The sequence below is a fragment of the Rattus norvegicus genome, chromosome 9 (assembly GCF_021556685.1).
Source record: "Rattus norvegicus strain SHRSP/BbbUtx chromosome 9, alternate assembly SHRSP_T2T, whole genome shotgun sequence".
NCBI lineage: Eukaryota > Metazoa > Chordata > Mammalia > Rodentia > Muridae > Rattus > Rattus norvegicus.
The window spans coordinates 60480407-60494335 of NC_141542.1; the positions used below are offsets into that span (position 1 = coordinate 60480407).

Sequence of the window (13929 nt, forward strand, 5' to 3'; positions counted from 1 at the left end):
CAAGAGCTCGCAGAACACATAGGGATTTTAAAGTCCTAAGCAAAATTTCATACATGAGCCTTTGTTCTCGAAAAATAAGCGTATCTCCATTACATCAATTGAGAAGGTGGGTTCTCTTCACCCTAAACCTTCAAAAGACACAGTCTTATGTGTAATGGCCTAAACTGCATGCATATGTACCTGCAGTGAGGAGAATAAGAGTGAAAGTGAAATCTTGACACCACATAAGGATAAATGAACTTCACTAACATAAAGAAAAAAAACAATAAATACAAAACTGATTGACAGAACTCTAAGGATTTGACCATGTTAGAAGAAAGGTTACGTTCAATGCTCCAGCTGTTGTGTGGTAGAGACTGGATGTTACCAATAGAGTGCTTGGCTGACTGACCAGATCGCCACAGTAGTTTAAACATTTAAGGAAAGGAAAGGGATCCTTGGGGATCCTTGCTTGTGTCTCAGTGACTGGATTTTATGCTAAAAAAAATGCAGTGTGCATGAAAATGCATGAGGGGTGTGTGTCATTCTGAGCAAGTGGCCCAGGTTGCTATTCTAGAGTCCCAGATTCCCTCATGTTCCCTGCCCTTCATCCCAGGAGAGATAAGGGCAAGACTTTGGAAAGAGGAGAGGTGCCAGAGAAAGCCATGGTCAAAGACGGGGCACTCGAGGAGCAAGGCACAGCTCCATCAACCTTCACGAGTCTCATAGGAACAGAAAGGGGGTTTTACTTTTTGTGAGGAGACCTCAAATAGGATGTCAGCTGCAATGGTTAATCTTCATTGTCAACTGGAACAGATTCAGAATCACCTGGGAGACACCTGAGGCAGGAGGACTCTCTCTGATTGGGGATGGCTTAACCTGCAGGCCGGGCCCAGGACTCATTAAAAAGGAGAGACAGCTTAGGGGACACATCTGTCCTGATCCACCCAGCAGAGGTCACTCCCATCACCATGCCTTCCCCACCATGATGGACTATACCCTCAATCTAGGAGCCAAAATAGAACATTTGTCTCTTCTTGTTAGGTATTTGGTCAAAGCAATGAGAGAAGTAGCTAATACAACCCTGATACTCTAGTTAAGCCTTCCTCAGTGTGTAAACACACACCTGCAGATCCTCATGGCCAGTTAGGAAAAACAAATTACTTCCCCATAGCTTCACCTTCCATCTCCAGCCCGCTTCCGGCTGCCTCCAGCATCCACTGTCCATTTGCCAAACACTCCCGCGGGGGGGGGGGGGGAGGACAACACAAGCCTGTTTAGCATTTTTATCTGAAAGGCTCGCTGTTCCTTACGCACAGTCCTTGGGGGGATATATTTCCAGCTTCCTCCCTCATTGAAATGCTGCTCCCATAGCTCTCCATTTCAGGACTTTGCCATGGTATCGGGGAGCCTTTGAATGGTTTATTACACCATGAAGGGAGGTCACTGCTCACCATGAAAGACAGGCAAACTGAACGTTTTAAAAAATGCACAAGGAAAAGTGGAAAGCTTTAAAAAAGAAAGAAAGAAAGAAAGAAAGAAAGAAAGAAAGAAAGAAAGAAAAATGCTTTCAACGGTGAACAGAATAAGGGAGAAACATTATCTGAAACTCAAAGCTTTTCTCCCTTAAAGCTTTTGAATTGCCTCTGGGATTTGATGGCCCTCTATAAAAGCAGCCAGCCTAGGCTACTGAGAAAGCACCCCTGTCCCCCCAACACATGCACACACAGACCTTAGGGTTTCTTCTTAAGACTTGGTCAGGGGATTGTGGTCACTACCCGGTCTCTTCCCACCAGGCAAACAGAAGTGCTCCTGGCTGTCTTGAACATTCTCCATATGGGGGTATACCCCATAATTTCTAAATCAGTCACACTTCATTTGAAACTTTTGTTTGTCACTCCGTTTCTCGATGTCTCAATATCTTTTGCTATAACCCTTCCCTAGTCTGTACAATTTCTTTTTTTTTAATTGTGTTATGTATTATTTATGTATAGATATAAATACATTATACATAATGTGTATGCATACATTACAATTAGACCAACAAGAACAGAAACAACAATAAAAAAAATGGCAAGTTGTTGGTCAGGGGTGTCCTGGAGAACACAAAACAATACTGGCTGTTGTCATTTCCCACCAGAATTTGAGGATAAAGGCCTATCACTAAAGACACAGACTATGGTCAAAAGAAATGAAAGAATCAAGCTGGTACTGGAAAACTTTCTCCTGGCTTGCTCTCAGCACAGGATTTATGCAGGATGGCCACAGAGAAGAGCAGTCAACTGACTTGCCAATAGCATCTGGTGAGATACACCCATGGGTACAACAGTGGCACAAATGATTTGTGGGTCTGTCCACAGGGGCTGGGGTAGAGGAGAGGCATGCCTACCACTGTAAAGGCAGCCAGGAACCCATAGCTGTGGGTCCCAGAGTGCCCAAGGTAAACCTACTATTATTGCTCTGCTAAATCTGCTAAGTAGACATCGTATCAGATTCCTCTAAATCATGACTCTTAGACTGATGCAGCTATCATGCCCCATCACGGAGCTTTCTTTGAGCAGTAGATAGTAGTTATTGAAGAAACTCATAACTGATCAGAGTGCAGAGAATGAACACCTGTAGGATGCTCGTCCATAAAATGGGACCTCTATGCCACATCCCCTCCCCCAAAGTCCCAGCCTTGAAATAGAAGGGAAAAGATTGTAAGAACGAGGAGTTGGAGAAGGTAGGTGCCAGTGTCTTCTGAATATATTCACTACAGTTATGAATTCACAACAGTAATTATTGTCTACTTCATGAACTCTAACCTCTGTCCACCACAATGCCCCCCAACACACACACATATATACATATATATACATATACACACACATATATATACATATATATTTTACATATACATATACATTTTACATACATATATGTATATATTCAGAGTTGCATACACGTTTTTCACACAAAAAGGGTTGTATATGAAAACACTTAAGCTGGGCATCTATGGCTGGGATGTAGCTCAGTGGGCAGAGCTCTTGTCTAGCATACACAACAATAAAGACCCAGCTTTCAGCACAACATAAAACTATCAATAATTCTAGCACTTGGAAATGGGAAAAAGAAAGATAGAGTTCAGAAGTTCAAAGTCATACTTGGCTAAACAGTGACTTCAAGAGTTCAAAATCAGCCTGAGAAACAAGAAACCCCATCTGGTTTTTTTTTTTTTTTTTTTTTAACTTGAGTATTTCTTATATACATTTCAAGTGTTATTCCCTTTCCCGGTTTCCGGGCAAACATCCCCCTCCCCCCTCCCCTTCCTTATGGGTGTTCCCCTCCCAACCCTCCCCCCATTGCCGCCCTCCCCCCATAGTCTAGTTCACTGGGGGTTCAGTCTTAGCAGGACCCAGGGCTTCCCCTTCCACTGGTGCTCTTACTAGGATATTCATTGCTACCTATGGGGTCAGAGTCCAGGGTCAGTCCATGTATAGTATTTAGGTAGTGGCTTAGTCCCTGGAAGCTCTGGTTGCTTGACATTGTTTGTACAATTTCTAAGGAAAGAGATGTAGTAATGCTTGTGGATCTGAAGACTGGCAAGGCTAAAGGCATTGTTATAAGCGTGGATCTGCATCCCAGAGGACACCTGCTGGAGTTCCTTGGGGGTCGAGGTGCCTTCCAAGACAAATAATTGCACCAGAGACACACATTTAGAAACAGAAATAGAGACAGAAAAGGAAAAACCCTCCCTAGAATGGGTTTGTGAAGTGGGAAAGGCACACACACACTCGGAATCACTGAACCATGAAGCTCCTGACCCTTTATTGGCCATTCACAGGGTATTCACATTGTTTGTATATTGTGGGATTCTAGTATTAACCAATACTTAATCACCTCCCCCTCGCCACACACATATAGTAGCTTTATTGGTGTTGTCTCCCTGAGTAACATAGTAAGCACCCTGGCAAGACCACAATGGGCTGGGGACAGCTGACCTCTTCCATCCATTGTTTATGAAGCAGCTCATTCCCCAGTATTTATGTAAACAGAAAATATCTGAGGACGACAACAGCGGGAGCAAATTAAGCTCACACAGGACAGACAGTGCCCTGCCTGCTTCTTGTGTTCACTTGCGTGAAATTACAGTGACGGGGCAGAGATAATGATGAGCTTACAGGATGCTCTCACATTCGGCGTGCCCAGCCTCTATAATTAGATAACCTTTGCTTCTGTCTATTCCACTGAGATTACCCAGGACGCAACTGCAAAGCAGGTGTGCAAACATTCCAGGAAATCTGCAGTTTCAGGCTCCCCATGGCGGTAGAAGAAGGAAACAGACTGACTTTAATTTCCTCAGATACTGTTCCTCAGCTCATACCCACAGGGAAATGGTACATTAGTCTTTCCCATCCCATCCCATCCCAGACCCCAGACCCTCAATTTGTACTCTTCAAAATGTCATCTTTCTCTCCCAACAAAATGAGGCAGAGAAATTCCCCTACCCCTGTCAAGCTCTCAGCACCCCTAGATGTCAGTGCCATGGAGTGGTGGTGATCCACTCAAAGGCAAAAATTGAGGGGTCCTGGTAGCGTCAGGTATTCCTCAAGGAGGGACATGACTAAGGATCTGGAAATGGGGCAATGTCTCCCCTACCTGCAAGACTGGATGGTTGTACACAGAGAGAGGTTGAGGAAAATTAAGGGAAACATAACATTCATTAGAAGGTCTGCTTTGAAACACAACCATGCCTGTTTGATCATACACCAGGCCTACAGGCACCCATCCCTATTCTTCTTCCCTATAAGTTAGTCTGGCTTTTGTTCCTGAATAGGCTTTGTAGATAGGCAAGTGTCACACCAGAGATTGCTAGTGGAGAGTCCTTGTTATCAAACATCTGGTGCTGAGTTTAAACCTATTTTGAAGGGCGTACACCAGACCACACACCAGAGACAATACTTTATTCAGACAATAGATGGATGACTTTTAGACAGGTTGATAGAAAGCTTTATTTACATGCTTTTCTGGAAATAGAAAATAGAAATTCTAATACAATCTAATGATTTCTAATATAATAAATTCTAATTAAGATACGTACATATAAATATGTTCTCTCTCTCTCTCTCTCTCTCTCTCTCTCTCTGTTGGTAACACACTGTTTATCTTAGTTATGTTTTTCTATTGTTGTGATGAAACACCATGACCAAAAGAGCAAGTTTGGGAGAAAGTTTATTCAGATTCTATTTCCGCATTGCTGTTCAACATTAAAGGAAGTCAGGACAGGAACTCACACAGGGCTGGAACCTAGAGGCAGGAGCTGATGCAGAAGCCATGGAGGGGTGTTGCTTACTGGCTTGCTCTCCATGGTTTGCTCAGCCTGCTTTCTTATAGAACCCAGGACCATCATCCCAGGGATGGCACCACCCACAATAGACTGGGCCTTCTCCTATTGGTCACTAATTAAGAAGATGTCTTATAGCTGGATCTCATGGAGATATTTTCTCAACTGAGGAGGCTCCTTTCTCTCCGGTGACTTTAGTTTGTGTATAATTGATACATGACACCAGCCAATACACTATTTAAAAATCATGAAATGGACTGTCAATTTACTTTTTAAAAAAATTTAAAAACAGGTCAAGTAAATTCAGTCATGGAAGAGAACTGTACGCTTTGACTTCTATGCTGTCAGAATCACAGAAACAGAAAGGACAGTGTGGTTGCCTGGTCTAGGGAAAGTGAAATGGGAAGCTATTGTACTTCACTGAACAGAGAATCTCAGTGCCACCTTACAAGTGGCTGCAGGGGCTGGAGAAACTGGTCACATGTGAAGAGCACTGGCTGCTCTTCCAGAGAACCCAGGTTTAATTTGTAGCACCACATGGCAGCTCATAAGCATCTGTAACTCCCATCCCAGGGGTTCTAACACTGTCTTCTTGCCTCTGTGTGCACTGCATGGATATGGTGCTCAGACGATATATGTAGGCAAAATACTCAGACACATAAAGTAAAAGTAAAGTGGAAGAAGAAAGTGGTTGGAAGGTTGGTACAATAGCTCAGTGGTTGAAAGTGATCGCTGCCAAGCATGATGGTCTGATAGTCCAGGAACTATTTGATGGAAGGAGAACTGACTCCCTTGACTTGTCCTCTGATTTCCAGACGTGTGTGGTTGCAAACCCTGCCCTGCTCCATAAAAAAAAATGTAGTAACATTGGTAGTAACAGTTATAGCTTTTCTTTAGGGCACAATATCGATTTCTTGACATGGTTTATTCATATAAAATAAATATACTCTGGTAAATTATTTGAAGTCAAAAGAAACTGTTTTGGGAGGTGCACATTATTATGCAAACAACCAAAAAATGCTTTCTTGTCCTCTAATTCCCAAGAAAGCAAAAGTTTAGCATTTGGTTATACATATTTATAAGCTTCAGTCAATGGTGGTCTGTAACTCAGCAATGTATTGATACAATTTAGAACGGGTTTGGAGGCTTTCCTGTAACATCCTGACTACAGAGGTGGGAGGGAAGGACACTGGGCAGCCTGCCCCCAACTCCCAATTCTATCATGAGCATCGACTGATCCAGGTAAATCAAATGTTTGTGTGGACCACTGAGGGCAAATCAGCTTAACTGTAGGCAATGAAGACCAGGTCATTCTAGCTCATATTCCTGAGATTAGGCTGGGATTTGTCTGCTGAGCTTAGAAGAACACCAATAGAATCTGAAGGGAAAAAATTACTATCTCAAGTAAGTAACAGAAAGGCCTTCCATAGAGAAAGGCCACTGTGGTGGTGAAGGACTCAAAGAAGCCAGAGACAAAGCAAAATGCTCCTTAGCCCAGTCTGGAGGACAGGAGCAACTGAACAGCAGACAGCAGAGCTAGGACCCATGTGGGTGGCTATGGGGGTCACTTTCCTGGACAGAGAGCATGCAGTAAGGTGTGAGTCCTGACATCCCATAGAAACAGACACACCATAGCCACACTGCTGAGCAGGATGTATGTGATAGGTGCTCCCAGGGCTCCCTCAGCCCTGAGGGCAACACTACCTTACCCTGATTCCTTTGCTCGGAAAGTTAACACTTGAAGGGACCCAGCTCTACCCCATGATCATGGATGAGACCGACCCCAAGGTCCAGGTGGAATGTCAGAGCCAGCATCTTTTTGATAGTCACACTTGTCCCACTAGCTGTGTGTGTTGCTTTCTAATTCTTTCTTGCCATGTGATCTCATTTAGCTAATTTACAACTCTAGGCTGCAGACTGAATTATAGCTATTTGTTTCCCTTCCTTGGTTGCAAGCTAAAGAAAAGCAGGCGTCATTAATTCAGTGCTTTTCTCCAAACGGCATGTTAACAAGCTTTTAGATGGTGCTCTAGCCACTGAGCTTTTCCGAGAAGGTGAAAAGGTCTCTGATCCATATGGTCTAGATTCTTGTAGGTTTTCATTTCAGACGCTAAGGTTGACAGATCCGCTAGGAGCAAATGGGGTGTTAGCTAATATCTAATTACTCCTAACACAAGTCACAGCCCATTTAACTGAGGCAGACGCCAGTCTTTTGCCTCCACAAGACTCATTTAGAACAATTTACATGTTCTCTGCCTTGTCTCCTGTCTTTGTAGTAGTTCCACAATCTGGTGTGAATGCTGGTCTTTTTCCCAGTCCAGCCTCCATCCAGTCCAGCTTCCACCGTATCTTGTTTTCTTACTACCTAATATGCTAATACACACTAGGATACCAGTGTGTACATCATTAAAATTAAAAAACAAAACAAAACCAGATGTGACCTCACTTCTCTGAACACACCACCTGTGAGAGTCCAAGTGACCCCAGGTTTGTTTTTGGGTCTCTTTGCTTGGCAAAGTGCCAGCAGGAGAATCTGCAGGCGGGGACCATCCTGCTGACCCGGCACCAAAGTAAAATCACAGCCTTGCTCAAAGACCTGCTGTGATCATTTCAGGGGGTGGGGGTGGGGGCTTGAAAAAAAAATCCATGCACTCATGTGTTAGGAGTGCATGGGGCAAGAGGGTGCTCCCAGGTGTCCAGCTCTATGACTTTCCCTCTTTATTCCTTGAAGACAGAATCTCTCACCCAACCTGCAGCAATGTTGTCTCTGTCCTCCATATCTCTGGGCTTCCAAGCCAACTTCTGGTTTTCAACATGGGTTCCAGGATTGCAAATCAGGTTCTCATGCTGTGCGGTAAGCACTTACCCAGGGAAGCATCTCTTCACCCCAAGAAAGTAGAAAGGCTTATCTTTCTGGAATGTGCTCAGGATTAGGAGTGCAGGAGCATAGGGCTTAAGACCATCTGGCTCCAAGGAGAATGAGTCAGGTCACCCAGAATCTTGGTTCACAACTCCCCAGTGCACTGTTCATCTGGAGGCACTGCATATGCAGGAGTGCCCTAAGAATAAGCAGGAGATAAATGCTGAGGTAGAGATTAAAATCCAGCCAAGTCATAGCAGAGCCTGAGGGACAGCTGCAGTTGCTGCGAGCACTTCCATGAGCACAGGAAAAGTCAATATTCTAGAACTCCTTATGGTTGAGTGGCATCTGTGGAAACCAGCACTTCATCAAGGTGGCTTTTATTTTTAAAAATGACCCAAGAAAAGAACAAAGAATTAGAAGAATTTTAATAAAATCATCAAGTTTACATTTGTACATCTTGTGGGTTTGGGACCCATTAAGAGGCAAAGGAAGCTATGATGACAGATTCCTGTGGGAGAGCAAGCAGGAAGCAAGGGTTGCCCTAGTTGTGCAACAGGCGCCCCATGACAGTGTGACCCATTTCTCTGTGCTCCAGGGCTGTCGACCACGGCTCACAGAGCCTCTCTAAGCTCTGAGCTCAGACCTGGTGCCCACAGCGTAGGTGACAGGCCTGGTAGGCAGAAGCAGATAAACAGTCAAACTGAACATTCCTGCTCCCCTCCAGATGCCAATGTGACCCGAGCTCAGCCTGTGCAGTTCCAGCTAGCATGGCTACAGAGCCCGAGGAAGGAGCTGAGCGCCAGCTGTTGTGCTACCCAGGGACAGTCACGAGAGAGCAGGGCTGTGACAAAACTATGCTGTGTTCATTTTAAAAATGGGATTTGTGAAATGGCCCCTGGGAGAGTTTGAGGAAGGTAAGGAAATAAGAGTTTGTAACATGTGAGGTGGCTCTCCACCTTGTAGAACTGTCTGCTTTAAAGGATTTGGTGGGGGCAGGGGCTGGGCTGCTCGACTTCATCGATCAATACTCAGAGAAGAGACAGGGGTCCCTCACGTTAGCAGTGAGCAATCACAAGCCCTTTCTGAGACCGCACCCACGCTGTTCGTGGGAAACGGTGCTTGCAGGTTTGACAGTGCTCAGGTTAAACCACCAGTTCGTAGGTTGTAGTGACACACAGTGAGAAGAGCATTCTCAGTCATCCTTGACGCGGTGGAGCTGCAAGGAGACGTCATCATTTATTCTCAGACATTCAACTCACGTAGGGAAAAGGGTGCCAGTCCCCTGGTCACTCACAGGTGCTTTTACTTCCCAGCTTACTTGGAATCCCAAAGGGAAAAGAAATATATGGATTATTGTTAAGTGCAGAGATCATTTTGTCAAGAATGGACAGCTGGGGTGGGGTGTGTCCTGTGGCCATCCCGTCAGCCTAGGAGATGCTCTTTTCCAAGCATCCTGGTAGAGATGCGCGATCTGCCCTGAGGTTCTCAGAGTCACCATCCCAGGGATGACTTCAGAGAGCAGGGGAATGGCAAGAGCTGCAGTTTGTCTGTGATGTGACAGAGACACCAAGTCCATTGGTCACAGATGAGACCTTTCCTTTGAGGGTTCAGGAAAGCTCCGGGCAGGCATGGAAAGTGCTGGCAGATAAGGTGGACTAGCCTAGGATCCTGCAGAAACGCCTGTGGGCACAGCATCGGAAAGCAGCCCTGACAGCTGCCCGCCGGGGAGGAGGCCAGCATGAGCCTCTCCTGGAAGGCTCACTGGCTTACTGGTCACATTTCCCTTTGAATTTCCCAAGTGTTCAGTAGAAGGTACATTTTAACGAGGAAAGAGCTATCTGCAGTGAATACGGCTGGAGAAATTCCAAATGAAACTATGAAGATGATATGAATTCAAATAGACATGTGAGTTGTGCATGTCCATCGAGGTGTTTGCAGTTGCAAGTGGATGAGAAGGAACCTACTTTGGGCCCTCACACACCTGGGTCTCCTTTCTGTTGCAGTCTTCAGGATGGGCAAAGGATCTTTCCACTTAGACCTCTCCTCTTTTCCCCACCGTGTGTGTGTGTGTGTGTGTGTGTGTGTGTGTGTGTGTGTGCGCGCGCGCACGTGTGCGTGCACTCGAGCGCGTGTTCTCTCCCTCCTCATGTAGGCTCTGTGGATTGATTTCAGGTTGTCAGGCTTGGTGGCAAGTGCCGTTGCTCCCTGAATCATTTCACCATCCCGTCTGCTTCAAGCTTTATCTCTTTCTAGATAGATTTCCATGTGCTAGGCAGCCAGAAGCATAGGACTTCACACCAAGTAAGTGCTTAGCTAACCGAGGCAGAGGGTTTCAGAGGTTGACAGATGGATGGGAAGAACAGAAACTACGTGCACTTTAGGGCAGATGTGGAGCCTATAAGAAGAGTACACCTCCTTAAAGGCAAGGTGCCCAGCTCAGGCCTCTGTACCCTGGACACTTGCCTGGGCCAGGCAGACCCGTTTCCAGGCCCCGCCTCTGTCTGGATCACCCAGGCTACACCGCCTGCCTTTCAAAGTTGGCTTGTGCTTTGGATGACTGTAACCACCTGGACTGTCACTGTCCTGGGGTGGGGTGGGGTGGGGGAGGGGAGGGGGTCAGGCCCTTCCATTGACATTCACACAAAGAACAATGAGCAGTGAAGCGCCCTGTTTCCCAGGGACAGCACCTCCCTGGTGCCCACACCTTCCCTTTGTTCCAGCTCACACAAATGAACAGGTTTGGAAAGGAACTTGGAATCCCTTTGCAGCCTGGAACCAGGCTTTTCAAGTCCGAGTGCCAGGGCTGGGCGAGCTGGGGTTTGTGTGTCTGCTGGCGGCACAGTGGGTGTGCACAAGCCCTCCATTTGGGTATCTGACAAACACAGGTTCACCAAAAGGGTTCTGGCAGAGCTGGCAAAGCTTTTTTTCTGAGAGCCAGATGGCACTTCCCTTCAGCTTCATCTGCAAACAGAAAGCGACAGTGAACAGTGGGCCGAGTCAGGGTGGGCAACATTCTGCTGTGGACTATGGCTGCTGACAGGACTGCTCCCTATCAACTTCTGGGTATCAGGCATGAGAAATGGAAATACACTGAATGTTCTTAATGGGCAGACAGAGGAAGTGGCAGAGTTGCTTTCCTTTTAAAGATCTATGTGTGTGTGTGTGTGTGTGTGTGTGTGTGTGTGTGTACACTGTGTGTCTGCATTAGTTTATGGGCACCAGATGCCTGCAGAGGCAAGAAAAGGTCGTCAGACCCCTGAAACTAGAGTTGTGAGCCACCAGTGGAGTGCTGGGAACTGAACCCAGGTCTCACAAAGGTAGTAAGCAGTCTTAACCTCTGAGACACCTCTCCAGCCCAGGAGTCGGTCTTCTTAAAGCAACCCTCGTGTGTCTGGGAATTTCTATATAAACTCCTCCCTTCAGCACTCTCAAAGCATTGACTATTTTAATCCCAAGACTGTCACAGAGTCATGGCTATCAGATCAAGGAAGAACCTCATTTGCAAATAAAAAGCAGGACCCAGATCGGGGATTTGGTCAAAGTTACTCAGTTAGTTAGTGGCAAATTCCCAGCATCACAATTTCCTTTTTTGGAAGTCGTAAGGAACAGCACTATGGGCCCTAGTCCAAGACTTAGAACTTGAATTGCAAAAGTTGAGGCTTCTCTATACGCTCTCTGTCAGTCCGGACAAGTCAGTCACTGGCAGGAGCAAGCAGCAACCACCAAATTCTCCTGCATGAACTAATAACCTCAGCCAGCAGGCCAGGTGAGTCAGTACTAGGGAAATGTAAGAGAGGACAGAAGCAAAAGGCCTTAAAGCTTAAGGCTCTGAGGTAGAAAACAAGATGAAACAAAACAGGCAGGCTAAATGCTGACTGGGTGTTCACAGAGAAAAAGGTAATATACTCCTAGGGGGCTGGGGGAAGGGGTCAGCATGTGCCAAGGACAGGAGGTAGGACAGCATGCTGTGTGGCCAGGCAGGCAAGGCCAGATACAAACTGGGAAGCAGCAGGGAAGTGACAAGAAGTGAAGGAGACTGCATGTTCCAGGCCACAGGGGCTTAAGGGAGGCTTATTTGTAGAAGAGCGTGATTCCCATGATTCCCCCTCTTCTAGACAGCCATGTGGGGCAGAAATGGAATTCTGCGGGTTTCTGAACCGGCCTGGGAGGTACTTCTGGGCTCTTCCTTGTGACTGTCACAAGCCTCAGTTCACACTCTGTGCAAAGGACTTGTCATTGGCAGACCACACACTATGCTATTAAGTACTCAAACAATACATCAGGGGTGTGTCCACTCCAACATGGCTCACCGCTCTCCACTGGTTTTGTTTGTCTCAGACAGGGTCTTGCACTGAAGCCCTGGCTGGTCTGAAACTTACTGTGCCTCTCTGTTGACCTTCAGTTCCTGACCATTTTCCTGCCCCAGCCTCCCAAGTGTTGGGATTATAGTGGTGACTACACTCAGCTTCTACACAGTGTCCTGATTATCAGTGTCCAAAGGGGAAAACGCCTCACCAATGCTACCCATACAGACCTCTGCATCTTGGTGGGAACAATCAAATTTGGAGAGTGGGAATAAAAACTGGCCAAGACCATCTTTTCATAGTTTAAAAACTTACCTCCCTTGCCACATGGGCTGGCGGAGGAGCAAGCTGACATGAAGGCTAGGCACTCACCTTATCATACATGTAAATCAGGTTTTCTGATTTGGCCAGGCCAAGAGCCACCTGTGTGGTCCTCCTGGCATGGATGCTGTCCCTCATAGCCCCTGTGAGGAAGGGGCAGAGAAGCTGCACCGACCAGGTGTCAGGCAGCAGCTGTAGAACCTGGGTGGCATCAAATTCCCTGGCATGATGGTTCAGCAAGTCCACAGCAGCCACGGTCAGGTCATGAGCAGAGGGGCCTGCACGGAGGTACATGGCAAGCAGCGTGTGGAAGAGGCGCTGACGGCAGGCTGCATCCTGACCCTCGGAGCTCCATAGGCAGTAGTCCTCAGCTGCAGAGAAGTCCCCCATCTCGTGCACCAGGATGTGCAGGGCCTTCTCATGCTCACCCAGCTTCCCGTGGAGGATGGCGCTTTCCATGGGCAGGCCAGCACCCTGGATTTTCTCTATCAGACAAAATTGGCACTCAGTTGTAGACTGGGCTGGCGGGTTAGGCTCCCCTGCATGCTCCTGCAGCCTCGGCAGAAGCAGGCTCTCTAGCTACCTAGACATTGCTAAATAGTGCCACCTAGATGATCAAGGGAGGTGACTCCTTAGAATTTCCCCTGGTGACTCAGGAAAACTGAAGATAGCTTTCACTGTTAATCTTCAGGAAATAGGTGAGTCTGGTCCCAAAAGAGCCCTAAAGCATCACCAAAGCCTTGGCTCCTGTCTGCAGTTACAATGCTCCACCTTCCCACTATAGAATCTTATGACTAACACGCAGGGGAATGACTGTCTCTCCATGTCTTCAGGAGGACCAGAATGAAGACCCTCCTGGAAAGGCCCCCAAATCCCTTGCAGTATTTTTGAGTAACACTATACACTTGACATCACCTCTGATGACTTAGGATACAGTGAAGTATGGTTAACATAATATGATATGTAATGTAAGTCACAGTTGGTTGGATATGCAGATGCAGAATCTATGAAAAAATTCAAATATCCGCTTTACTGTAAAAGCTATGCTCAACCCCTTTATTCCAACTTAAAACATGCTTCATTGAAAGGAATGTGGGTTCAAGGTATTTAAAAGAATCCTATCTGTATTATCTAAC

General features: G+C 46.4%; 1 protein-coding gene across 6 annotated transcripts in view; it reads right to left on the reverse strand.

Annotated features, from left to right (window-relative positions):
• Positions 1 to 8576: 8576 nt before the first annotated feature.
• The window catches only part of Tgfbrap1 (transforming growth factor, beta receptor associated protein 1), a 50233-nt gene continuing 44880 nt past the window's right edge, over positions 8577 to 13929 (reverse strand). For all 6 annotated transcript variants that reach the window (XM_087565249.1, NM_001106907.2, XM_087565247.1 and 3 more), the window contains 2 exon segments: positions 12845 to 13278; positions 8577 to 11129 (listed from right to left, as the gene is read on the reverse strand). In XM_087565249.1, coding sequence (XP_087421375.1) covers positions 10953 to 11129; positions 12845 to 13278 — 611 coding nt within the window. In that variant the 3' untranslated portion in view covers positions 8577 to 10952.